At 37.0% G+C, this 27229-nt stretch overlaps 3 protein-coding genes and 1 pseudogene across 4 annotated transcripts; 2 read left to right on the forward strand and 2 right to left on the reverse strand.

Annotated features, from left to right (window-relative positions):
• The first annotated feature begins 7799 nt into the window (after positions 1 to 7799).
• On the forward strand, positions 7800 to 11869 carry LOC103956579 (RING-H2 finger protein ATL7). Its single transcript, XM_009368601.3, has 4 exons — positions 7800 to 8381; positions 8465 to 8547; positions 10250 to 10671; positions 11210 to 11869. The coding sequence occupies exons 1-4, from the start codon at positions 8220 to 8222 to the stop codon at positions 11230 to 11232; spliced, it is 690 nt and encodes a 229-aa protein (XP_009366876.1). The 5' UTR covers positions 7800 to 8219; the 3' UTR covers positions 11233 to 11869.
• Positions 11870 to 12142: 273 nt separating this feature from the next.
• On the forward strand, positions 12143 to 14527 carry LOC103956581 (phytolongin Phyl1.1). Of its 2 annotated transcripts, none has more exons than XM_009368603.3 (2): positions 12143 to 12442; positions 13271 to 14527. In XM_009368603.3, the coding sequence occupies exon 2, from the start codon at positions 13314 to 13316 to the stop codon at positions 14151 to 14153; it is 840 nt and encodes a 279-aa protein (XP_009366878.1). In that variant the 5' UTR covers positions 12143 to 12442; positions 13271 to 13313; the 3' UTR covers positions 14154 to 14527. The 2 variants fall into 2 exon arrangements, with proteins under 2 accessions (XP_009366878.1, XP_009366877.1); XM_009368602.3 differs by having other exon boundaries at positions 12144 to 12442; positions 13201 to 14527.
• Positions 14528 to 14774: 247 nt separating this feature from the next.
• Positions 14775 to 23847, reverse strand: LOC103956582 (annotated as a pseudogene).
• Positions 23848 to 23901: 54 nt separating this feature from the next.
• On the reverse strand, positions 23902 to 26509 carry LOC103956583 (single-stranded DNA-binding protein WHY2, mitochondrial). Its single transcript, XM_009368605.3, has 8 exons — positions 26358 to 26509; positions 25745 to 25836; positions 25553 to 25650; positions 25361 to 25453; positions 25152 to 25246; positions 24842 to 24915; positions 24439 to 24527; positions 23902 to 24321 (listed from the first exon to the last, which is right to left on the reverse strand). The coding sequence occupies exons 1-8, from the start codon at positions 26447 to 26449 to the stop codon at positions 24199 to 24201; spliced, it is 756 nt and encodes a 251-aa protein (XP_009366880.2). The 5' UTR covers positions 26450 to 26509; the 3' UTR covers positions 23902 to 24198.
• Positions 26510 to 27229: the final 720 nt, after the last annotated feature.

Here is a 27229-nt window from a genome sequence, read left to right on the forward strand (position 1 = left end):
TTTTCAACCACACAAAGAGAATTGTACCTTTCTGGACGGCTAATTCGCATGTGGTTTGGCTGCAAAACGGCTCGAAAGTGGCTAACTTAAGACCAAGACAGCCACTTTCAAGCCTTTTTTGGCCAAACCAAGACGATTTAGCCGTTGAGAAATGTACCATTCTCTTCGTCTCGTCAAGAAGTATGATTTTCGTTCTTGAATCACTCAATTTCGTTGAGTATTGAAGAAGTTATGAACGTTTAAAGTTTACCCAATTTCTGGCGAGTATTCAGTTTTCCTTCGACCAGTCACCTTTCAGGTTATTTTTTGGCCATCTCCGGCAACCATTGGGCCTCCAAATAGGTATAATTTTGTTCTACACTTTCTTATCTTCTTTTTGATATATTATGAATCGAATTTGGTTAAAAAACAGTTGAGTTACGAAGCTTTGAAAATTGCCCAAACTTTCGACCAAGAGCTCTGGGACACTTAATGGAAATGACCAAAATAATGGATGGTGGACAATGTCAATGACCATTTCTATTGATTTTCAATCTCATGGACCAAGGTGTTGTGTTATGCAAATTTCAAGGATCATTTTCGCTAAAAAGCCAACATTTTAATAGCAAATAGTAGCACAATATGAATAAAAAGAGAGAATACAATAGTAAAATTATGTTAAATTAAATAAATATTATGTTTTAAATAAATTTCTAGTATAAGAGACAAATTCAGATTTCTAAATAATAAAAATAAAAAAATAAAAAAACCCAAAATCGTACCAATGGTCCCTTAACTTTAACTCAATTAGAGCAATGGTCCTTCAACTAAAAAATCATTACCATTGGTCCCTCAACTCATCAAAATGTGCAATCATGGTCCCTCAACTAAAAATTCATTACCATTGGTCCCTAAACTTTAATCCAACTAGAGAAATCGTTCTTCAACTTTAACTCAATTGGAGCAATGGTCCCTCAATGATTTGGACATTCACAAAATTCATAAGCATATACCAAACTTTTATGATTTGTGTTAAGAGTTTTAGTTAAGTTTTAATTAAATAATGCTGACTAATTATGTAGAGACTTAGTCAATCACAAGTCCTAGTTTGTAGGAGTCGTGGATGAGGATGTTCACCACGATTAGGTTTGCTTTCGTTGCTTAGGGTTGAGATCTCCACGAAATCAACCTGTGATTGGGGGAGAGAAGTTGTTATTTGTTTTCAGTATTTTCCCTTTAAAATTGTAATCTTCCTTCAACAAATTAATGAGAAGAACAGTTCAATATTTACGTGAGTTTTCATACTTAAGAGCATTGCTAGGGTTCTTAAGTTCTGGTTATCAAAACCAACATTTGGTATCAGAGCCAGTTTTTAGGATCTCAGAAAGAAACAAAGTGAGAAAGTGAACTTGCAAAGCAAGAAACAATGTCAAGTGAGAAGGCAACTGAAAGCTTCGTGCAGCCAGTCATTCCTAAGTTCGATGGTCATTATGACCATTGGAGCATGCTGATGGAAAATTTCCTAAGGTCTATATAGTACTTTGACCTTGTGGAAACGGGAATTGACATACCTGAAGATATCTTGACAATGGCACAACAAAAGAAGGTTGATGAACTAAAACTGAAAGATTTAAAGGTAAAAAATTACCGATTCCAGGTGATTGATAGATCCATTCTTGAAACCATTCTTGAGAAGAACACCTCCCACCAAATATGGGAGTCAATGAAGAAGAAGTACCAAGGATCGAGAAAGGTGAAGCGAGCATAACTTCAAGCCATAAGAAGAGACTTTGTGACTCTTCAAATGAAGAATGGAGAATTTGTGAATGAGTATATTGGAAAAGCTATGTTAATGGTTAACAAGATGAGAATCCATGGTCACAAGATTGAAGACAATGAAGTCCTGGAGAAAATCTTAAGATCAATGGCTCCCAAGTTCGACTACGTGGTTTGCTCCATTAAGAAGTCAAATGACATAGAGGATATGTCAATTGATGAGTTACAAAGCTTCTTGCTTGTTTATGAGCAGAAGCTCAATCGTGAAGGCTCCCAAGAGCAAGCTTTGAAGGCTTCCACCTTCACTAAATCTTCAAGTTCAAGAGGAGAAAGAGGACGTGGTCGTGGAATAGGAGGTCGAGGAAATTGAGATGGTTGACGGTTTGGGAATATAGATGATAGCAAATCATCTTATGTTTCCAAGAAAGAAGATGATCGTCAAGGCAAAGGCAAAGAGTAGTTTGACAAATCACAAGTTGAATGTTACATATGTGGTAACTATAGGCACTACAAAAATGAGTGCTACACCAAGCTTCCTAAGGAGAAGGGAGAGATGTCAAATATTATTGAGAAAAAGGAGGAAGAAACACCGTTGATGGCATTTCATGTTATGGAGAACTTTGACCAGGAGACTTGGTATGTGGACATTGGTTGCAACAATCACATGAGTGGGTGTAAAACATCTTTGTGAATTTGGATGAAAGTTTTCATACAACTGTAAGCTTTGGAGACAAGTCAACAGTGAACGTGATGAGAAAATGAAAGGTTCAAATCAGGATAAAAAATGATTTCATTGACAAATGTCTTTTTCATTCCTAATTTGAAAACAAACCTTCTAAGTGATGGACAGCTTCAAGATAAAGGGTATAAGATCACCATATTTCAAGGAGAATGTGAAATATATGATACAAAGAGAAGCTTCATCACTGTGGTGAAGATGTTACCAAATAGGCTGTTCCTGTTGAAGCTTAAGAGTGTAAATACTTGTATGGTTGCAAAGGAAAATGATGAAAACATGGTTGTGGCATCACATGTTTGGTCACTTGCACTTCAATGGACTAAGAACACTCTATCAAAAGAAAATGGTGACTGGTTTGCCCAAAATCACAAACCAAACTAAGGTCTGTGAGGGTCATAGCAAAGTAGCCAAGAAAAACATTTCCAAGTAAGAAAGCAACAAGAGCTCGCTTAGTTTTGGAATTGGTTCACTCGGACCTATGTGAACCAATCAATCCACGTTCAAATGGAAGCAAAAGGTATTTTATCTCGTTTATTGATGATTTCAGCAGAAAAACATGGGTGTATTTCTTGCATGAGAAGTCATAGGCATTTGATGCATTTAAGAGCTTTAAGGCTCTTGTCGAGAATGAATCTGAGAAGAAAATCAAGTGCTTGCGTATTGACCGTGGAAGAGAGTTTTGTTCAAAAGAATTTGAAGCCTTGTGTGATGAAAGTGGAATAAAAAGGTAGCTTACTACAACCTACACACTGCAACAAAACGGGGTCTCGGAGAGGAAAAATAGAACCATATCAACATGGTTCAAACCTTGCTAGCAAAAGGAGATGTTCCAAAACAGTTTTGGGCTAAAGCAGTTCTTTGGGCAGTTCATGTTCTTAATAGAAGTCCCACATTTTTTGTTAAAAATGACACCCCAAGAGGCTTGGAATGGGAGAGAGGCCTCCGTAAAGCATTTCAAGGTGTTTGGGTGCATAACATATGCACACATTCCTGATGAGAAAAGGAAGAAACTGCACAACAAAGGTGAAAAGTGTGTGTTTCTTGGTGTAAGTGATTTATCCAAAGCTTATAAGTTATGCAATCGTGAAACTGAGGATCATTATTAGTCTAGATGTGGTGCTTGATGAGAATGCAAAATGGAGTTGGTCCACAAACAAAACAACCATGCAACATATACAAGTTGATGATGACTTTGATGGTGAAAACACCACGGCTCAAACCTTACCTCAAATTGAAGAAGTACCATAACAAGTTGAAGAATAGAGATACAATCTAAGGGGTAAATGTTTGAGAAAGAGGTCAGCTTGGATGATGGATTACGATACAAGCTACATAAGCTCAGATGATGACAATGCTCATTTTGCACTGTTTGTAAACAGTGATCCGATCACTATTGAAGAGGCTTCAAAGGAGGTGAAGTGGAAAGATGCGACGGAAAGTGAAATAAGGTCTATTGAAAGGAACAATATATGGGAGCTAACACATTTGCCTAAGGGACACAAGACTATTGGCGTGAAATGGGTCTTCAGAACCAAAGTCAATGAGAAAGGAGAAATAAACAAGCACAAGGCTCGTTTGGTGGCAAAGGGATACAAGCAAAATCATGGCATTGATTACAAAGAAGTGTTTGCTTCCGTGGCTAAACAAGACTCAATAAGGTTGGTAATCTCACTTGCAGCTTAATATTCATGGTTGATTTATCAATTGGACGTAAAATCAATGTTCTTGCATGAAGAACTGCATGAGGAATTATACATCGATCAACCACAAGGATATGAGAAGAAGGGAGAAGAAGAAAAAGTATATAAGTATATAAACTGAAGAATGCACTTTATGGACTGAAACAAGCACACCGTGCTTGGTACAGTTGAATTGATGATCATTTTGGAAGGCTAGGGTTTCAGAAATGTCCCTATGATCACTCACTCCATGTTAAGAGTGAAATTGGAGGTAAAATGTTAATTCTTTGCTTATATGTTGATGATTTGATTTATACTGGTAACAATGTTAAGATGATGGAACAAGAAGTCTATGATGGAGGAATTTGAGATGACTGATCTCGGGCTTATGAATTATTTTCTAGAAGTTGAAGTCATTCAAAAGGCTGCTGGGAATTTTATTTTTCAGAAGAAATATGCACAGGAAATCCTTGAAAAGTTTAAAATGGCTGATTGCAAAGAGATTGGAACAACATTAGAGCCTGGAATGAAGTTATGTAAAGATATCAATGGAGTAACAGTGGATAGTTCATTCTACAAGCAACTCTTGGGAAGTCTTATGTATTTGACTTTCACACGACATGATTTAATGTATGGTGTAAGTGTCATCAGTAGGTACATGGATATACCAACTAAAATGCATTTGAATGCAGCAAAACGAATTCTAAGATATGTAAAGGGAACAATCGATTATAGAGTGTTATATAATAGTCAAAGAGGTTCAGATTTTGTTGGCTTCATTGACAGTGACTACGCTGGGGACATTGATGATAGGAAGAGTACTTCAGGACATGTTTTCATGCTAAATTATGGAGCAATTACATGGTCTTCAAAGAAGCAGCAAATCGTGACCCTATCCACTATTGAGGCTGAGTTTGTGGCAACAGCCTCATGTGCATGTCAAGCTATTTGGCTGAGAAGGATGCTAAAAGCACTTGGTGACAAGCAAGAGGGTTCAACAATCATTTTCCGTGATAACATTTTTGCCATAAAGTTATCAGGAAATCCTGTAATGCATGGAAGGAGTAAGCACATTGATGTTCGCTTTCATTTTCTGAGAAATCTATGCAATGATGGTGTAGTTGAGCTCGAGTATTGCAAGAGTGGAAATCAATTGGCTAATATACTCACAAAGTCACTCAAGCAACCCTTTCCAAGAAATTGAGGAAGCTACTTGATGTGCATTCACTCAAACATCTTGAGAAGGAGTGGGTTGAAAACCTGGCAAGATATGTGATTGTTGAAGAAGCTGATGAAGATTTCATGATGGTGTCTAAACCCTAAACTGTTTTCAATAGAAATCAGTTTAAGGGAAGGTGTTAAGAGTTTTAGTTAAGTTTTAATTAAGTTTTTTAATTAAATAATGTTGACTAATTATGTAGAGACTTAGTCAAGCACAACTCCTAGTTTTTAGGAGTCGTGCCACAACTAGGTTTGCTTGCGTTGCTTAGGGTTGAGATCTCCACGAAATCAGCATGTGATCGTGGGAGAGAAGTTGTTATTTGTTTTTAGTATTTTCCCTTTAAAATTGTAACTTCCTTCAACAAATTAATGAGAAGAACAGTTCAATAATTTACGTGAATTTTCATACTTAAGGGCATTGCTAGGGTTCTTCAGTTCTGGTTATCAAAACCAACAATTTGGACATAAATCTAAATTAATTAAACTAAGCAAATCAAATCAAATGAAATAGATATTATTTAGTACTACGGTCTAGTAGTATTCCTCATTACTTATAAGTGAGAGATCTTAAGTTTGATTCTCGCAAAAGGCAAATTTGAATCACATTATTATGGCTCGCTTATTGTGAGGCTTAGGGCTGGTTTGGTATTGCTGTGCTTTGAAAAAAAGCTGCTTCTGCTGTGCTGTGAGAATAAGCAGCTGTGAAATAAAGTAGCAGAGTGTTTGGTAAACTTTTTTGTAAAAGTGCTTTTGAAAAAAAAAAAAAAAGCAGTATTAAAGTGTTTGGTAAACTTTTATGTAAAACAGATGTGAAAAAAAGCCGGTTTTTCAAAGCTGGGTTTTGCAGCTTCTTGTTTTTGGCTTTTTTTCACCCAAAACTGTGAAAAAAAGCTGAAGCTAAGTGTTTACCAAACACAAAAACAGCTCCCAGCTTTTTTTGATAGCAGCTTTTTTCATAATCACCTCAGTACCAAACCAGGTCTTAGTCAACTCCCCTACCATAATATTGCTTGTTAAAAAAAAAAAATCAAATGAAGTAGGCGAGATATAGATGAAAGAATAAATGGTAAGTTTTATTTTTAAGTCATTCAATTGTTTTTCTTTTTCATAAAATATTTAATTAAATGCATAGGCAATTATGGATAGTTAAATTGACACATGACAATGACATGAAGGGGGTGATAATGATCACCTTGGGTTAGGTAACTAGGCTAGGGAGGGAGAGGTTGAATCAAAACTGGAGAAGGATTCTCTTTTTTTTTTTTTTTTTTTTTTTTTTGTCCCCTTCTATTTGAACGGCCACGATTAAGCCACTTTAACATTTTATATTAATTTTTTTATAGAAAGAGAAAGACAAAATAAAGAGTGTGAGAGTTTGTAACATCCCACATCGCCCAAAGGAGTGGATCCTGTAAGTCTTAAATGTATATTCTCATCTTTACCTAGCACGAGGCCTTTTGGGAGCTCACTGGCTTCAGGTTCCATCGGAACTCCGAAGTTAAGCAAGAAAGGGGCTAGAGCATTCCCAGGATGGGTGACCCACCGGGAAGTTCTGCTCGCGTGAGTTCCCAGAAACAAAACCGTGAGGGCGTGGTCAAGGCCAAAGCGAACAATATCGTGCTACGGTGGAGTCAAGCTTAGGATGTGGTGGGGGACCGGGCCGAGATGTGACAGAGGAGGGGATAGAAGGAGATGGAAAGAGGAAGGGAGAGAATCCTAGTCCCATCAAAATTGATGAACACTTAAGTATGCCAATTGCCCACCTATTGGATGGGCCTAACTCCCATGGACCAAACATTCGGGGTAAAATGGCTTGAGGCGATCTAATGTTATGCTGGCATTAGACACGCTTTATTTTATTTTGTGCTAGGCGCATGGCCTGCTCGTGTGATTAGGGGAGAGTGATTGACCAAAAAGTGCCTACGGGGCTTACATTGCAGGCCACATTAATCTGTGTTTCACGTGGGCTGTTGGATTTCTTAGATCTGATGGTCCATGTTAATCTACCTTTTTTAATTTGGAAAAAAAAAATCTAAAAAAGGGTTGAGCCCACGTGGCACAACCTGGGGCGTTGGATTGCAAAAACTTATAATCCAACGGTCTATGTTATTCATTTAGAAAAAAAAAATTAAAAAAGAGCGATGAGAAAATATCTAAACTTAAGAGAGTTTGAAATTATATATAACATTAATCTTTCTCAAATTAAATTTTTTTTTTTTTTTTATGCCAATTGTTCGGATAATTCATTTACAGAGTAAAAATACCTTTTGACGATTAAGGTTCACTAAAGACAATAATTGCCGATTGCATGATAACCTGAGCAATTACCGCCCTTAAGTGGAGTTGCTTGTACAGGAGCACTATCCCCACAACCAACCACCACCCCGCCCCCTCTCATTCTTTTTTTTTTTTTTTTTTTTTGATACACTCTTTGTGTCTTGAATATTTTGAGTTTTGACCACCATCGTATCGTATCCGTAGATGAGATCTGCCTGCCTGCCTGCCTGCCTATTCACTTGCTACTTCTCACTTCCCACTTGCCTGCCTTCCTTTCTTTGCTTCTTTCCCTGTGAATCTGTAGACTGTCTGTGTACACTTCCATTAGACATCTTGGTCCCACTTGTATATATGCGTTCATTCTGCTTTTCAACAAACATTTCTCAAGATATTAGTAATAATTAGATTGGATTCGATTAGATTAAATTTGTAGTGAAGAAGAAGGAGGGATGTGTTATAATCATGTATAACCGAGGTCTTCTTCTGCTAATTCAGAATCTTGCAACGACAGTAAGTCATCATCATCAAAGGAGGAAAGTTGGTTCAAGATGTACCAATTCTTGGTGTTTTGCGTCCCCATCCTGTTCACTTTCATCCTCCTTTTCGTCTTCTACTTGTTCTATTTTCGCCCTCGACGCCTCCATTGGTCCTCCCACCGAACGACAACATCTCTTCCGCCTCCAGGGAATCACACTCACATATTTGCCACTGTAAGTGTTACCTCATTCTTTCATTCATTCATTCATCTATTTATATATGTTTCTTAAATTGGCTTCCTGCCTGCAACTGTCAGGTTGAGTTGGGTTTGAAGAAAGAGCTCAGGGAGATGCTGCCCATTATTGTATATAAGGAGAGCTTCTCCGTCAGAGATACACAGTGAGTGGGGTTTCTTTTTCCTTCCTTAATTCTTAGTTAATATTGTTTTTTATTTTTTATTATTTAACTTGGAGGAATCGGAATGCAATTGATTGTTTCAGTATCCTGGAAACATGGAATGAATCAATGGAATTATCATTTTTATGATAAGGTAACTGAATTGTAGGCCAAGCTGATAAGAAAATTATCAGCTTGGCTTTCAACATGATATAATCAGTAAGAGCAATATAGATGATGAGTTCTAATATGATTAGAATTTGAAATTGACAGAAATGCTTTTCATTGAACGTGGTAAAAGCAATATAGATGAGGTTAAGTTTGGTATTTTAAGTACAGTTTTTGGTGTGGGGATAATAGAAAGTTATAGCTTGCGTATCGGTTCATCCTTCTTGACATATGCTATGTTTGGTAGTCGCCAAAAAGGAATATCATAGATTCATAGTGTAAATCTCATTCTTCAAGCTTGGAAGAACTTTACTGAAGCAAAGGGTCCATATTTGGATGTTTCCTGATGAGCATTAACAATTTGTCTTGTGTAATTCATAGAAAGAATCATATGGAGCTACTTCTTTTTATATTTTCTCATCTTTTAGTTTTCAGTTGATTATAACATTTTAAAAGCTACTGTTTTTACATTTCATTGATTTCAATATGATAGCAATGAGTTATTGACATTTTTTCGTGTGTGGAGATTTGACTCCAGTAGTGAGATCACTAGTCATTATGTTATTCTAAGTAATCTCATATTATGCCACAGAAAGAGACCAAGAGTGATATAGTTAGTTGACAAGATGACTATCCACAAATTAGTCTTCAGAATTCCTAAGGATAATAATGCGAATCTTTCCAGATTCATGTACCAATTAGCCTATAAAAGGGGCTACTTTGCAAGCTTTTGAAATAAGTGTTAGAGAACGGAAATTCTAGGTTTCCTGCTTGTGTGTGAAGCACAACAACCTTGGAGTGATTCCAAGGCACCTTCCGTGTGAAGTTGAAGGCTGATGTGATGCTGGAATTTTTCTAACTTCTGTATTGGAGTGATTCAATACACCTTTGGTGTGATGCCACAGGCTTGAGTGAGTTCTGTTCTATTTCTCTATCCCTTCTTATTGTCCTACATCACAAGAGTTGTGAAACAATGAGCGTATAGGTACTTCATACAACAAAAACCAAGCCTTATCCCACCAAGTGGGGTTGGCTGTATGAAAATCCATAAGAAGGAATATTGAAACAAACAATGCTATAGTAATGACTTATGTGAATGATTGTTTGTGCAAAATCAATAATTGTTTGAGGCACAGGCTTTAGTTTCCAAATAAGTATGATTTAATTTCTCTGAATCATTTTCCTGCGATGCAATTATACCAACCAGCCAACCCCTCACCCCTACCTTGATTTCTCATCGGTACTGAAACTTGATGATAAGGAATTATATTTTCAGGATATTACTATAAAACAAAACAAAATAGGAAAGTAACGGTGATGGTGACATCTTTTGGTTGTTTAGACTTTGGAATAATTTATCATATTTAAACTAGAACGCTTATTGTCCATAATTTTATATTTAGCATGATGTGTTTGCAGTAGTTTACAATAGCTTCAAATTTACTTCCAGTATAGTGTGCTATTTTTAGATGAAAATAGTGCCTTTAAATCTTAGCTTTCTCTCAACAAATGAGGCACCTTTTGTATTTTTTTGCAGATGCTCAGTATGCCTGGGTGACTATGTAGCGGAGGATAGACTTCAACAGATACCATCCTGTGGCCATACATTTCACATTGATTGCATTGACAGCTGGCTTTCTACCCACAGCACTTGTCCACTGTGCCGCTCATCCCTCCTTTCTGCCCATAAATATCAAAATGAATTGCCTGATGTACCAGTGGAACCAAGTCATGAATCTTCTGTTGCAGTGAATAGTAGTGTAACATCTCTTCGACAGATGCCTCAGGCTTGTGAAGAAACAAAAGCTAGAGAGTTTTCTGGGTTGAGGAATGGAGAACCAACAAGTGCCCAAAACAGTTCCAAAGAAGATGCAAGTTCTGAGTGGGTTGATTGCAAGAGAGGATTGAGGGATGCAGGAAATGCAACTCAAGTGCATCAGCATACTGGTGGATCATCTGGTAATTTGTGATTTGCTGAAGATTAGCTTAACTGATTTTCTTTTTCCTGCCTTCTTGCCCCCCCTTTTCAGAACAGTTTGCTAAAAAAAAGGTTTTTCTGTTATTATTTAAATGCAATTAGCATAATTTGATTATTACATTTCCACTGAACGTCGTATGGTGATGCGCATTGTGCCTTTTTCTTATTTTTTGTCTTTAACTTTAAGATTATGAGACACAACTTCTTGTACTAACTCTCATTTGTGAATATGTTTAACAAATGCCTGTCATTTGCACTTGCAAGTAGTACAGAAAGTAATAAAGTAATTAATCTGTTGTATCCCCCAAGTCGAGTGAGTTTATCTAATTGAGCATCGGCCTCCACTGCTGATTGTTTGTCTGGGTAGATCGCCAGATAATAAAATCTGGTTTTAGTCATTTCCCAAACCAGTTGTCAGGAACATTGTCCAAATTGTCTCCTTCCCTGCCAGTATACTAATTTTATTCCTTATGATAAATTTTCAGCTAATGACATCTGGTTGTCTGTCTATCCATGCAGATGGACTTGAATTGAGGCATTAGAGCTGATGGTAGCATCAAGAATTCAATTGCTGCATTCTGCATGCTAGTATCCAAGTGAGATGCCGCGGTGAGTATAAAAGCTTCCAAACATGCCATATGTTGAGAGAATATTTGGCCATATGCTTCTGTAGATAGAAGCCAAGAAGCAGGTAAAGTAAAACAAACAAGAAGATGTTGTTTCTTTTGATGTTGACATCCTAGACGTCTGCATCAGCATGGAGGGAAGTACCAAGGACAACTGATGAATGCAGGAACAATCAAGTATATCGATGCTTTCAGACAGGAAACCACATCTTCGTTGCGGAGATTCCAAATTGATCTGGCATTGGTCTTGCTTGGGTGGGAACGTAGTTAACAAATTTGGTTTGGTTGTAGGTAAGTTTATCCCCGTGCCCAAGAACATTGTGAGCGGGTACGATTCTCATTTGCTGAATGAACAGTATAAGCGACATCCACTGTTATGTGATTGTCAGTGGTTTGGCGTATGAGAATAAAGACGTGATTTGAACAAGGGTTTACTGTGCACTGAGAGCGAGCATTGTATGGTATTTTGCAAGGATTACGTAGCCTCACTGATTGAGAATATTGTCTTATTTAAATCTTCCAATCGACAATCAGAAGATATATGTTTCTCTCAGACTCATGAGCATTAAGCATAGATTAGATTAGACACCCAAATAAGACCATTTAAATCTTCCAAACGAACAATTTCATCTCAAATTGTAATTAACAAAATGTGAATATGGTCATTCCGTTCCTTTATCTTTCTTTTATTTGTTCTTTAAATCATGAAAATAATTTTTACAGAGAATAGCGAAAATCAAACAAAAAACAACGGATATATTGAATGTGAAGGGCTAGCATTTATCATGTCATTTTCAATTCGTAGTTACGCGTCCGTATTGTATTGGGGTTAGTAACAAGACCCAACCAAAGTCGCCAAACCCAAAGAAGACGAACGAAAGCAAGACAGGTCAAATGTCAACCGGAGAGAACGCGTAGCATACTACATAACTTCACTTCTTCTGTAACTCGGATCGCAACGCATCGCATCGCATCGCATGTTATAATCCTCTCAGTTTGAACTTTGGAGTTTGGCGTTTGAAGTTTGAACACCAGCAGCAGCAGCCGCAGGAGGAGGCACGAGGTGTCTGTCTCCTCAGTCAGCCGTCACGTATCACCGTATCCTCAAGGCTTGTCTTTTTGGGAGGTAAATCTGAATCTCTGTGTTGTTAGAACCTTTTTTCGATCTGTTTGGTTGGTCGATGAGAAATCTGCTTCTAATCTTGTAAACTCACACCGCCCTGTGTTTGTACTATTTCTCCGTACCAATTACCAAACACTCATTGACTGCCATCTTGCTATATTGTTCTCAACCAATAACCAATTTGAATTTAGCATTGGATTCGATTTCGTATCATGCCCTTACTTAATTTGGGGTTTAGACTTGTGGAAAACCCCGAACCTGATGTCTTTGTTTAATTTGAAACCGTCCTTCCAATGTCCTGTCTTTGATTTCATTAGTGATGTCTTTGTTTAATTTGAAACCTTACTTAATTTGGTTTTCCTTCCAATGTACTGATAAGTTCAATTAGACTTTAGGGTCCTGTTTTGATTTCATTAGTGATTGTCTATTGCTCTCTCTCTCTTCCTTGTACTCACGGATTAGGATTAGTACCTTCGGAGACTAGTTTCTCATCTTGCTCCTGAGAGTCAGACAAGCCTACAACGACGCACCCTGAACTTCATTCCCGACGTCAACTACTTAGCTGAACAACAACCCTTGTTGCATTTTTCTGGATATGCTTTTGATTCTGTAGCGGATGTGTTGTTTGCATTTCATTTGGTCCTGCTTCTTTGATGACGAAAATAGCTTATGGTCTTCGGATCCTTGAGTTTGAGTTCAACATAAAATCATATCTTGCCCCCTTTAAGGAATCAAATTTTCAAATCATCGTCTGACACTAGGTAAAAAGAATGAAAGACCAGGGCGGTTTTGGTGATGCTGAGCATGAGGTTCTACTATTCTTGCTTGCAGACCACAAGTGGAATTGAGTATCAACTCTAACGGTGTACTAGTGATGGGTTCCGTTCAAAATACAGTTTACTACTGTTGTGTGTCAAGGGGTGACCGGATCCTCTACGTGTATAGTGGCGGAGATGGTGAAATTGAGATCTTGGCTTCCTTGTGTTTGGAAAAGACTCCTCCTTTTCATAGGTGGTATTTTGAGACGGTGGGTAAAAGGACTTATGGTTTCTTAATTGAAGATGCCTATGTTTATTTCACAATTGTTGATGATAGTCTGGGCAATACCGGGGTTCTTCAGTTTTTAGAGCATTTGAGAGACGAATTCAAGAAGGTAGCCAGGAAGGGTTCAAGGGGAAGTTTGTCAAGTGTTATGAGTTCTGTTGGCATACAAGAACAGCTAGTTCCTGTCATCCACCGCTTGATCACCTCCTTGGAGAATGTTTCTCATGGTGGTAGTAATTGGACAGCTGAAGCTTCTCCGTCACTTCATGCTGGTCTTTCTCCATCACCAAGTAGCGCAAATGGTCAAATTGAAGTTGCCAATTCTACAAAAGCCCCTCTGTTGGGGAAGTCCAGCAAGCAAGACAAGAAGAAGGCTAAAGAGCATGTGATTGCAATGAGAGACATCGAGTTGGAGGAACATAGGAAATCTACGGATAGAGGAGTCAGTATTGACTCAGCTAATTTGGGTTGCAATAACCAAGATGGAGCAGGTTCTTCAATTGCATTACAAAAGGATTTGGGATCAATGAGGATTAGGTCAGGTTCTCAAAGCATTCGAAAGAAGTGGTGCCGCCAAGTGCGAATTGTCCTTGCCGTCGATGCAGCTGTTTGTGTTATACTGTTTGTGATTTGGTTATTTATTTGTCATGGTATCGAGTGCATCCGTTGAATATGTTGTGATCGGTGTCTAAAGTGGAGCTTGAGATCGTGACTGGAGAGGTGGAAAATCATGTCATCAAGAAACAGTTGTCGCAGAGAAGTCTACGGGAGTCACATGTTAACCTTCTGAATGATGTTTCTGCGTCTATTTGATTTGAAGGTACAGATGGTGGAGGAATTTATTGTATAGTTGGTTCTACAGTTTCTGTGCTTCTTGTGCATATGCAGATTTAGAAAATTATAAACTCGTGAGTCAGTCGGGAGCGTTTGGATGCCTTTATGCAATTTCATAATATTCTCTTGTACTTGCTGCTGGGATTTTTGGTAGTGCTTTGTGTATCGTATCATCATCATCGTGCAATGAATGAAGCATTCTGTTGGAAAGTCGTTTGCTTAACCTTTTTCTTGTTTAATATTTGTTCATTTTAAAGCCATCTATGTTTCCTATTTCTTGGTTTCTTCCTTGACCTAACCGTCAGGGAAGAATGGATGGCTTCCAAGCAACAAGGCAAATACTTATAATCTTTGCATTCCGACCATTGCATTAACCGGTCATGTTCCTCTCCCCGAGAAGGGTGGCTGGCATGCACAACCGTTCGAGCAAACCGTTTCAAAGGGAACATTTGCTTACTATAATGATGATGCGGCATCGATAATATTGCAAATAAATTAAAGGAGTTGTTAAGAGGGAATCGGATTTTTTACGACATATTTTCAATGGAGAGGAATGTAAAGTAACATGAACCCATCAAACCATGAACTGAATATTTTAGATAAGAGCCGAGCCGGGTGATCCGATCCGATCCGATCCAATCCAGTTCAGTCCAGTCTGCTGAGAGTCAGTGGTTTGTAGTAGTGCTAAAATGGGGGAGTTGAAGTTTCAACCGTCCGTCCCTAATGAGACCCTGAAAACAGCAAAGTGATGATTCAACCTTCTTCGGCCTTGTAGTCCGTGGACACTCCCCGTTGCTCCCACTTTTGCATTTCGGCATGCGAAGAATATCCACATGATCCTCTGGTGTACAAGTGCCATTTCACACCTTCATACATTCACAATCACAGCATCATCATCATCATCATCATCATCATCATTATTACTGAACCATATAGACAAAGGAATCTAAACTCAGGGCTCGATCAGTTTCAATAACTTACAATATGCATGGCTCCCAAACTAGGGACATGTCGAAACCTGTGCACAGGCAAGGCCTCGCTGATAATGACCTGCTACAACCTTCGCTATCTACATCCAGATTGTCGTCTCCATTAACCTGATGAATATGTGATAAGACGACTCTTTAAGAATAACTACTGTGAGGTAGCAATATCAGGGACATAAGAAATTAAATTATGTGAAGAAGAATGAAACGACTCACATTAGTACAGTAGACCTTTTGTCTTTTTGCCAGAGAGCCTGCCGAAGAAGACTGCTGGGGAAAAGAAGTCTGTCCCTGGCAGCAGAAGATTCAATAGCAACAATGCAGTGTGACGCAAAGGGTGGCAATAATGCAAACTCGTGTCTGATTCTTGCTGAGACCATCCTCAAGGATTCAAACAAGAAACCTCACTGTACAATTGTTCTGATTTATCTGGAAAGCCATTTGAATGCTCTTCACGGCTCAATACACCGTTCGTATTGCTATGACAAACACAAGTTTCCCGCTTTCCACTGCAGCTGGTGTCAAGGGTGATCTCGTTTTTGGGATTATAACAAGAACAAGTTTGATCATATGCTTTAGCGATTACCTGTTTATAACTGCAGCATTGACCTCAACAGTTATGACACAAGCACCGAGCAAAGACTCAGTGGTGTGCTAATAATGAATTCTTAGTCTCCTTCCCTATCACTCAACCTAATGAACACTTGGCAGTCAACAATACAAGTGATACACCAGATGAGGACTCAAATGTAGGTCAGCTAGACGAAATTGAAACATAAAAACCTGTTCAAATGTTCCGACGACATTGTTTTTCATTTAATATCAAGAAAAAGTAGAGACATCCCCTGCAACCCCAGACTTAAGTTTCAGTGTAAGATTGAACCAAAAAACCATTCAGGAAAACCTGCTTATATGTCCAATCCAAAGCCAGAAGGGGTATCTGGAAATGAATACTCTTCTAAAAACTCCTAAAAGGACACTTAAAAAGTCAATAAGAAAAAGAAAAACTACACGAGGTGGCATTCTGTGTGCGTTGGGGGAGTGGGGGAGAGAGGGGGTGCCTCTGCCTGGGAGAATTTAAAACAAGTTTCAATTAATGTTAAATCTTATATCGAAAATTTAAGGCCTTGCATTGCACAAAATGAACTCCTTGGACCCTCTACCCATTGCTGTTTAGTTTTAGGTTGGATTGCTTAACTTTCACAAGATATGATATCAGGTAATCCATCCACGTGCTAAGACCAGTTTGGTCACACATGTTTTACATCACCCAATCCACGTGTTTTGCTTAGGGAAACCGCTTGGGAATGGATGCGTCGGTAATAGGCCTAACAAACGGGTTGTGTTTATCGTGTTCGTATAACACATATTATCTTAATGGGTGCTTAACAGGTCGGGACCCGACCTGTTATGAAAAAATATTTGTTTTCTTAAATTTGCACATACCACACATTGCCACATAAATATTACTTCAAAATATTAAAACACATTTGTCGTTTAAGTACTACATCTACACTCGAAAATAAGAGCCTAATAAAAAAACATCCATACACTACTAGTCTATTACAAAATATTAAATGTGCAAGGATATGCAAAATGAAATAGTTTTTATTTTCAAGGTTGTGACGCCTTTCTCAAAAGTTTAAATCTTGCCAATGAAATTCAAAGCTTGCATGTTATTCCTTTTACAAAATCCTCAATTTTCATCGATCATTATGAGGAAATTGTATTGAAACTTTGGCTTGATCTATTACCTTCAAGAGTTATGTTGATGATGTTTTCAGTAAGGTTTTCCACGTCAAAACTCTCTTCCGCATAAACTAAACCAAACATTAAAAACCATATCCATATCCATATCCATTCAAATTCACATATCCATTTCAATTTCAATTTTACATATCCAATTCAATTTCACCTATCTATATCCATTTCAAATTCACATGTCCAATTCAATTTCAAAATCCAATTCACATATCCACAAATCACAATTCAATTCAAATTTAGTTTCAAATTCACAATTCAATTAAAAATACCTTGCACTTGCAGGTTGCAGCCTTGCTTAATTGCTTTGCTTGTTCCAAATCTCTAAATCTGGAAAACAAATATAGACCCCACTTATTAATTTCAAGTAAATAGACCCCAAATGAAACATAGATACAAATAAACTCGCGGCATTCACAATAAAAAAAAGGACCTGCCTACCAATTGTCAATACTTGGGATAAATAATTCCATACAAATAATTAAGACATTGCATCTACTACAGCAAAACAAAAATAGGTGGGGCGTCACTACTCTGTCATTACCTGCCTCACAGGCCACCTGAATTCTAACCTTCCCAATCCACTGATAACATATCCCCAAAAATACAAAATTCATACCTTTAGCATGTGCTTGCTTGTGTGTGGTTCTCTTGTGGCTGCCGGAGTCGAGTTGAAGGAAGTGAACGGAGGAGGATGCGAGAGAGATGCGGATTAAGTAGACGGCGCATGAGTAAGTCTGGACTAGAGAGATTAGAGTGAATGAGAGAGAAGAGAAGGATAGCCTCCGACCTAATGCACAATGGACGACTGAGATTAAATCTCAGCCGATCTAATGGTCACCAAATTTTTAAATTTAATTATATATATAATTATTATAGTTTTTAGGGGTATAAAATTGTTAAATTAATATATATATATATATATATATATATATAATTATTATAGTACTTTTTTAGGGGTATAAAATTATAAAATTAATATTTTGCTTATCGTGTATCGTGTTATCCACATATATACCCAAACAACCCGTTATCTTAACAGGTGTTTATCGGGTTTATCCGATAACGATCCGATTTGTAATCGTGTCGACCCGAACACTTTTTCATTTTGTGTTGTGTCGTGTCGGATTATTGGATCGTGTCAGGAATTACCAGACTTAGTCGGTCAACATTTTGTTGTAAAGCGTTACATCAACTTTTACAAGTTTAGTATAAAACTTAGTTTCATAGCGTAGAATAAACTAAGAATCAAGATTATGATCAACTCCTTTAAGGTCATTTATCTTTTATCATTATTCTTAAATGGAAAAGTAAATATCTCCTCAATTGTATGCTATTATTGTCCTCAAACTGATTCTGATCCATGCATGTCGAACAGCAGTAGCACTAAGACTACAACAGGGTACTGGCTGAAAAATAAGTAAATAACAAGACTGCAAGAGAGAACAAAAATAAATTCATCCTAACCCTTCCATTTCATTTAGGAATTTTTAAAATAGTAGCGTCATTTTGAATATTTAAAAGCATATCAGAAAAGCATGACATAAATACTACTGAAAGCAAATTGCTGATATGAGATCGAGCAAATATAATTGTGTGTGTGTGTGTGTGTGAGAGAGAGAGTAATACTTTACCGAAATATCACCAGACTTTGCCAACTGAATAGCATACTTCATGAAGCTGAAGACCGAATGTGAGTCCTCTTCACTGAATCCAGTAATGCCTTCGATATTACTGTATTTAAAAGGTAAAGGACAAACAAAAAAACGAGTCAGGACAATATTAAACAAATATGACTTGGCATTTGTGTTCTGGGAAGGCAGAACGAGGAGCCCCCAGCAGAAAAAGGAAGTAACAAACCCACACTGCAGAGGTGCAGATAAAAAAGAACTTTTATCTAACTATCCCATATAATGCCTTATACTTGTGCCATACCTTGCACTGTTCTTCCCACTCTTCTTTTGATGATGCTGCATACTTGCAGACCTAAATTTAGTGGATTTAGATGTTTGCCATATTCTTGTTTAACGATAAATTTGGAGACTACCAGAAGAATAGTAGTTTTCAGATACTATTATTAATAATAAACACTCAAGCAAATCAGATTCAATATCCAAAATGGGATAGTAAGTTCATGCGGATGGGATCCAAATCATTGTATATACAAGACAAGGTCTACGAGGAATTGCACAAAAGTGAAGTATTAAGTAAAAAAAATGCTAAGACCAGATTGGAATTCAGTAAAATGCAATTAGAATAACAACAACAACAAATCCTCATCCCACAAAGTGGAACTCAGTAAAGTGGAATTAGAATGATTCCATTCAATTCTGAGATTATACCGATGGTCCTAATTAATATCTTACAAATCCACGGATTTGTCTCTTATGACTACCTTAGGGGAACACTTTGATCATACATCCCCAAAGCCCACTAACTGCTTATCCATTGCTTAACAGCAACTAAAGCCATACAACTACCAGTCCATCATCAAGAACGAGCAAATTCTTTCTAAGCATCTTGAGAAAGAAAAGAAAAGTTCCTCAAGTAATCAAGTAGCCATACCTAATGTAAATTAACAGGAGGCCTAACTTCCATAAAGAAAACATAAGCAAGTAAACAAATTAATAGATGATTTATAAGTCATATAGTTTGACAACGAGCTAATTAACTTGTAATGTAAATTTATTGATTGCGCAATATTTTTAAAATTGAAACATTGAAGTTTACATTCTGAAATAAAACAACAACAACAATAACAAAGTCTTATCCCACTAAGTGGGGTCATTATAATGTCTAAAATATTACACTAGATAATAAGAATGGACGATACAGTAGATAATCAAACTTAAAGAGCTAATTAATTAGTCATTATAATGTATTTGATCATGAAAGAATAAAAAAATATTACACTTCGATAATAAGAATGGACGATATATTTGTTTAGATTATTTGTTATTTGTGCTTTTATTACTTTGAGAAAAAAAAAGTAGTAATTAAACATGATTGAAAGAGGAAAAGGAAGACACACTTTTGTGATAAAGGGACTCAAACTGGTAGGAATTCATCAGCTCCCGTACATCATTCTGAATGCTGTCCAACTGATTACCATTCTGAGAAGCTAGACATAAGATCACAGACAACTGAGTTTCTCCTGTAAAGTAAACTGATAGTCAACGGTGTATTTGATACACCCCAAAGATAAGATAATAAGAACAATGTGGTCACCATGACCCCCCACATCAGGGCAATATCAAGTAGGAGTTGGAAATGTGCACAATTGTTGGACAGATTTTTGTAGATATGCTAGGATAACAAGAGATTCATACCCCATTTGGTCAAGCTGATGATTATTGTGTTCTGATAGACACGTTTGCAAGGATATTAAAGGTAACTTAGGACATAACGCCCCAATCCACCATAGAGAGGTGTAGTTTTGTTTGACTAATTGCTTTGAGCCTCGTGGTTAGGCAATCTTCTGCGGCCCTTCCCTCAGTAAATAATCTTTTGTCTGACCAATGAAATGCAATGAAGAAAATCTTGTTCATTGGTTAAGAATATGAACATCTCCGATTTGCTACCGATGAACCCCTTTTAATCGAGTCCAGGTCACACTCAAACATAACATTTTAATAATCGTGTCGACCCGAACACTTTTTCATTTTGTGTTGTGTCGTGTCGGATTATTGGATCGTATCAGGAATTATCAGACTTAGTCGGTCAACATTTTGTTGTAAAGCGTTACATCAACTTTTACAAGTTTAGTATAAAACTTAGTTTCATAGCGTAGAATAAACTAAGAATCAAGATTATGATCAACTCCTTTAAGGTCATTTATCTTTTATCATTATTGTTAAATGGAAAAGTAAATATCTCCTCAATTGTATGCTATTATTGTCCTCAAACTGATTCTGATCCATGCATGTCGAACAGCAGTAGCACTAAGACTACAACAGGGTACTGGCTGAAAAATAAGTAAATAACAAGACTGCAAGAGAGAACAAAAATAAATTCATCCTAACCCTTCCATTTCATTTAGGAATTTTTAAAATAGTAGCGTCATTTTGAATATTTAAAAGCATATCAGAAAAGCATGACATAAATACTACTGAAAGCACATTGCTGATATGAGATCGAGCAAATATAATTGTGTGTGTGTGTGTGAGAGAGAGAGAGTAATACTTTACCGAAATATCACCAGACTTTGCCAACTGAATAGCATACTTCATGAAGCTGAAGACCGAATGTGAGTCCTCTTCACTGAATCCAGTAATGCCTTCGATATTACTGTATTTAAAAGGTAAAGGACAAACAAAAAAACGAGTCAGGACAATATTAAACAAATATGACTTGGCATTTGTGTTCTGGGAATGCAGAACGAGGAGCCCCCAGCTGAAAAAGGAAGTAACAAACCCACACTGCAGAGGTGCAGATAAAAAAGAACTTTTATCTAACTATCCCATATAATGCCTTATACTTGTGCCATACCTTGCACTGTTCTTCCCACTCTTCTTTTGATGATGCTGCATACTTGCAGACCTAAATTTAGTGGATTTAGATGTTTGCCATATTCTTGTTTAACGATAAATTTGGAGACTACCAGAAGAATAGTAGTTTTCAGATACTATTATTAATAATAAACACTCAAGCAAATCAGATTCAATATCCAAAATGGGATAGTAAGTTCATGCGGATGGGATCCAAATCATTGTATATACAAGACAAGGTCTACGAGGAATTGCGCAAAAGTGAAGTATTAAGTAAAAAAAATGCTAAGACCAGATTGGAATTCAGTAAAATGCAATTAGAATAACAACAACAACAACAAATCCTCATCCCACAAAGTGGAACTCAGTAAAGTGGAATTAGAATGATTCCATTCAATTCTGAGATTATACCGATGGTCCTAATTAATATCTTACAAATCCACGGATTTGTCTCTTATGACTACCTTAGGGGAACACTTTGATCATACATCCCCAAAGCCCACTAACTGCTTATCCATTGCTTAACAGCAACTAAAGCCATAAAACTACCAGTCCATCATCAAGAACGAGCAAATTCTTTCTAAGCATCTTGAGAAAGAAAAGAAAAGTTCCTCAAGTAATCAAGTAGCCATACCTAATGTAAATTAACAGGAGGCCTAACTTCCATAAAGAAAACATAAGCAAGTAAACAAATTAATAGATGATTTATAAGTCATATAGTTTGACAACGAGCTAATTAACTTGTAATGTAAATTTATTGATTGTGCAATATTTTTAAAATTGAAACATTGAAGTTTACATTCTGAAATAAAACAACAGCAACAATACAAAGTCTTATCCCACTAAGTGGGGTCATTATAATGTCTAAAATATTGCACTAGATAATAAGAATGGACGATACAGTAGATAATCAAACTTAAAGAGCTAATTAATTAGTCATTATAAAAATATTACACTTCGATAATAAGAATGGACGATACATTTGTTTAGATTATTTGTTATTTGTGCTTTTATTACTTTGAGAAAAAAAAAAAGTAGTAATTAAACATGATTGAAAGAGGAAAAGGAAGACACACTTTTGTGATAAAGGGACTCAAACTGGTAGGAATTCATCAGCTCCCGTACATCATTCGGAATGCTGTCCAACTGATTACCATTCTGAGAAGCTAGACATAAGATCACAGACGACTGAGTTTCTCCTGTAAAGTAAACTGATAGTCAACGGTGTATTTGATACACCCCAAAGATAAGATAATAAGAACAATGTGGTCACCATGACCCCCCACATCAGGGCAATATCAAGTAGGAGTTGGAAATGTGCACAATTGTTGGACAGATTTTTGTAGATATGCTAGGATAACAAGAGATTCATACCCCATTTGGTCAAGCTGATGATTATTGTGTTCTGATAGACACGTTTGCAAGGATATTAAAGGTAACTTAGGACATAACGCCCCAATCCACCATAGAGAGGTGTAGTTTTGTTTGACTAATTGCTTTGAGCCTCGTGGTTAGGCAATCTTCTGCGGCCCTTCCCTCAGTAAATAATCTTTTGTCTGACCAATGAAATGCAATGAAGAAAATCTTGTTCATTGGTTAAGAATATGAACATCTCCGATTTGCTACCGATGAACCCTTTTTAATCGAGTCCAGGTCACACTCAAACATAACATTTTAATAACTAACTAGCATAAATTTAAGATTTATCAGTTTTATTCAAAATCATTAAAAAAGTTGCAGTGAATAAAATGAATACTTAATGAACCACAGAATAAACCGCATCTGGTATAGACCGAAAAACACAATTAGCAGTAAAAAGATGCTCAATGCATCAACTATACTGAATTGGTTTCTTGTTTTTGTTGTTTGTAAAAATTGAATTGGAAAGGAATTAATTCTCATAAAAGGGGGTTGAGGGTTTAAGAGAGAGAGAGAGAGAGAGAGAGAGAGAGAGCTCCTTAAACAAATTTCTTGTGCACTCTGCTTGAGGTGTCGGAGATTTTCCTGCGGCGCTATTTGGTTCAAACAATAGTAAGAAAGAATGTAAAGAATTGGGACATAGCCTGCCGGCAGCAAAGGAAACCAAGCTTACCAAACGAGACTGTTGGCAAAGTTAGGGTGTATGACTGAAGCAATGGCATCCACCGTAGGCTGTTGGTCAGGAGGGATTGGGATTGGTGGGTTATCCGACGGGTCACTCAAACTAAAATCGTTGAAACATATTAGCAGTTTTGTTGTTTTCTTTCGATTGCTTAATGCATTGCGAGCTCAATTGACTCACAAGAATTCACTCCATCACTTCCTTGCTTCCTGTTGTCGGATATATAACAACAATTGGTGGCACTTGAACTATCAAAATTCAACAAGTACATAATATCATATAATTAGATACCAACCGAATCTATTAACTCACTTTAAACCCCCTACTTTTAGCTTTAAAGTTACATATATATCATGCTGAAAATAATCACTTAAGCGTTCTAAGCCAAAAGAAAAGCCTACACCAGGTCAAATAAGCTTTTGGCAACACAGCAAAATACACCATACACCACCATAAGTCCATAACAAGTCCATCCTAGTAGGAACCCAAATTTGCAAGTCCAAGTTCCTTTAGCTTGTCATAAAGATGAGATTCGAGAGGTGGACTTCATCTATCCCACTCCTCCAAAAGCTGTGGAACCGCCTTTGATTCTTGCCCTCCTCCACCACCACCACCTGCTGGCATCTTGTTCGTCAATCTATCCCAACCCATGATGTGGGGCAATGCAAACTGCATGAGAAATATTCATTTTCTTACAAGCATTACAATTTTATTGAAATATTAAAGTGCATATCAATCATTGTTTTTCCAGTTATAGAAAACTTCAAATTTATAGTCATGTCATACACTGCAAGCAGTCTTCATAACAGCAAATTCAGCAGTCGTGACAGGAACTGAGAAACTCTCTCTGGTCTTTAGCAGGTTGTTGACAACAGCTGCCAATGAAAACGGGAGGAAAACGTCAACTCAGATAGCAGCAATCCCCACATCAGCAAATGACTCAAAAACTTAATTTTATATTAAGTTTCAGTAACCAAAAAGCACACGTATGTGATAATCAATACATCAAAACTTCCAAGTCACTTGGTCAGATTTTAAGTCGATGCCTGGATATATCGCAACTTCAAATATTATTCTTATTATATATAAAGCACGTACAAAGTAACAAATACGAGAAGATAATCCACTTATTAGGGACTTCACATTCATTAAGTACACAAGAGAATATGAGAAGATATAACACGCTTACTTAAGGAAACAAAGTAGCCACTGCCATCCGCATGAGGCTTAATTGATAAGCTCTTCCTCACTTGACCAGCATTACTGTAGCACGGATTGCTCATTAAAGTCTAACTATCTATTTCCAAAAATAATAACAATTTTAGGAAAAAAAGAAAGGATAAAAAAGTGACACTTTCATATTAAAGCACCATGATCGATATTATGCCATCTGAAAATTGGTTTGAACTTTGATCAAAATCCAGTTCTTTCCATGACGTATGAAAAAAGAAATAAACCCTTGTTACATATGTTTCCACAATAGTGGGAGGAAAATCAACCTTGATTTCATTGAGGGATCATGAAATAGTTCACAAGAATCATTGGGACCCAAGCTTATCAGAGCGCCAACCTCTGTAGCTGATAAAGCAAACATCTGGAAGCAAATGTCATTGAAATTATAAGTCAAGCAGCATGAAGAGAGAGAAGTTCGGGAAGTAAACAATATATAAATCTACATAATGTAAATAAGAAGAGGTACAGAAGTTACCTGTCTCTTTTCCCAGTCATACTTACGTTCACCAATGGCAGGAGTGAACTTCAACATGACAGAACCACGTCGATCAACTACAAGACTTCCAGACTATGCAATACAAAAGGAGACGAATGAGGAGATATGGTATTGTCTCCCTTCAAAAGACATGAGATCAATGAAATTACGAATGAAAAGAGACGTGCGTACTTCCAATTTAGTGAATGTTGGAAGAACAGGAGTCAAAGAGAGGGCAGCTTTGCCTTTGAAGATATCAAAAGAAGCATATACTTGATGAGAACTGGGACCTGAAGGTTCAGGATCAAAAGGTAAAACTTGATCTGTGAGGAGAAAACCATATAAGAGGTAAAACTAGAAATACTAACTGCATAAACTAATTACCTTTAACAGAAAATTTCTGAGTGGCAGTTGAAAATCTGGTGATATGAGTAAAAGCATACATTGATAAAGCATCTCTAGTGCAGAAATGGCTCCTGGTTTCCACAAAGAAAATCAGAACAATAATAAGAGAGACGGAAGAATGGAGCGTAATCTTAGGAACGGGATTCAATGGAAGAACCATTCAAAAACTTACATTCTTAAGAAAGAATTATCGCATGATTTTCACCTTAAATTAAAACAATAGCAAAAAGGATGGAGATGTTCTTCTATTACAAGAATTGGGTTTTACGGATTTACCAATGGGAACCAGAAATAACTGGAAGTAGATAGTATCTAGTATCAACACAAATAAACTGGCAGAATTTAATGATACCAGATTAAATTAGATTTTGAAATTAACAAAACATTGCCACTCAAAGTTTCAGCCTTCACATCCAATACACCTATCGATTTGCAAAAAGGAACCAAATTTTCATTTCTTGGCAGCCAGATTCGATCAATCATGCTTACATTTTTCAGGGTTTTAAAAACAGATAAATTGTAAGGGTTTTTCCTTTTTCTTTCAAAGTAAAACAGAAATTAGTACAAGAAAAAACGGGAAGAGAAATGGTACCTGAATTTCGCGGTGGAAGAGGACAAGACGCGCAACACCTTCAACATCTTTGTTGCTCGAGAGAGAGAGAGGGGGGGAATGCCACTGCTCATGCTTCTGCACTTCTGCTTTGATACCTTTGGACTATCGAGACGACTTGCCGTTTTTCTCGACTCAACCGGTCCACACGAGCCAGGGCTTTTTGAGCTTGTTCGGGCCGGCCCGTGACAAGATGGACCGAGCCTTGACTCGCCCCTTTAATCCCTTATGTATTCTCCCAAAAGCAATAGGATTTACGATAACAATGAGGATTCCAAGGATTACAACTACATGGACTAGAAATTTCTGTTTTGCAAAGTAAATATCAATTTGCTGAAAAAAATATCAATTCTTCTATCTACAATGGGGCATCATTTGAAATTTTGATCCGGGCCTTAAAAAACTTAAGGCATATATTGAATTTGATTTGATTCGCTTTAGACTAAAATTGAACTTCTCACATACACATGAGAAGAAATTAATACCACTAAATCGTAAGGCCCTAAAAATGTGTTTTTTTAGTTGATTTTCGATATACTTCTTAAGAGTTTGTTTTACATATTATGCATGCGATGAGGAGCCACTTCATTACAGACTTGTCCACAAGTGTCAGCTTAGGTAGTAAATTAGGACATGCATGACATGAGTAATTAATTGGCAACCCTTTCTCTCACAAAATGTATGTCAAACTCTATATGTTTTGTTCGTTGATGTTGAACAGGATTCAATGTTAAGACTATAGCTGAAAGATTGTCACAGTACAAAGTTGGCGTATCAGAAACTGAAACCTGCAGAAAATTCAATAACTGTTTAATCTAGTCAATCTCAGTTGCAGTAGAAGATAATGCCCTATA

The sequence above is a fragment of a genome, unplaced genomic scaffold (genome assembly GCF_019419815.1).
Source record: "Pyrus x bretschneideri cultivar Hongxiangsu unplaced genomic scaffold, Pyrus_bretschneideri_v1 Contig81, whole genome shotgun sequence".
In the NCBI taxonomy this organism is placed as follows: Eukaryota; Viridiplantae; Streptophyta; class Magnoliopsida; order Rosales; family Rosaceae; genus Pyrus; species Pyrus x bretschneideri.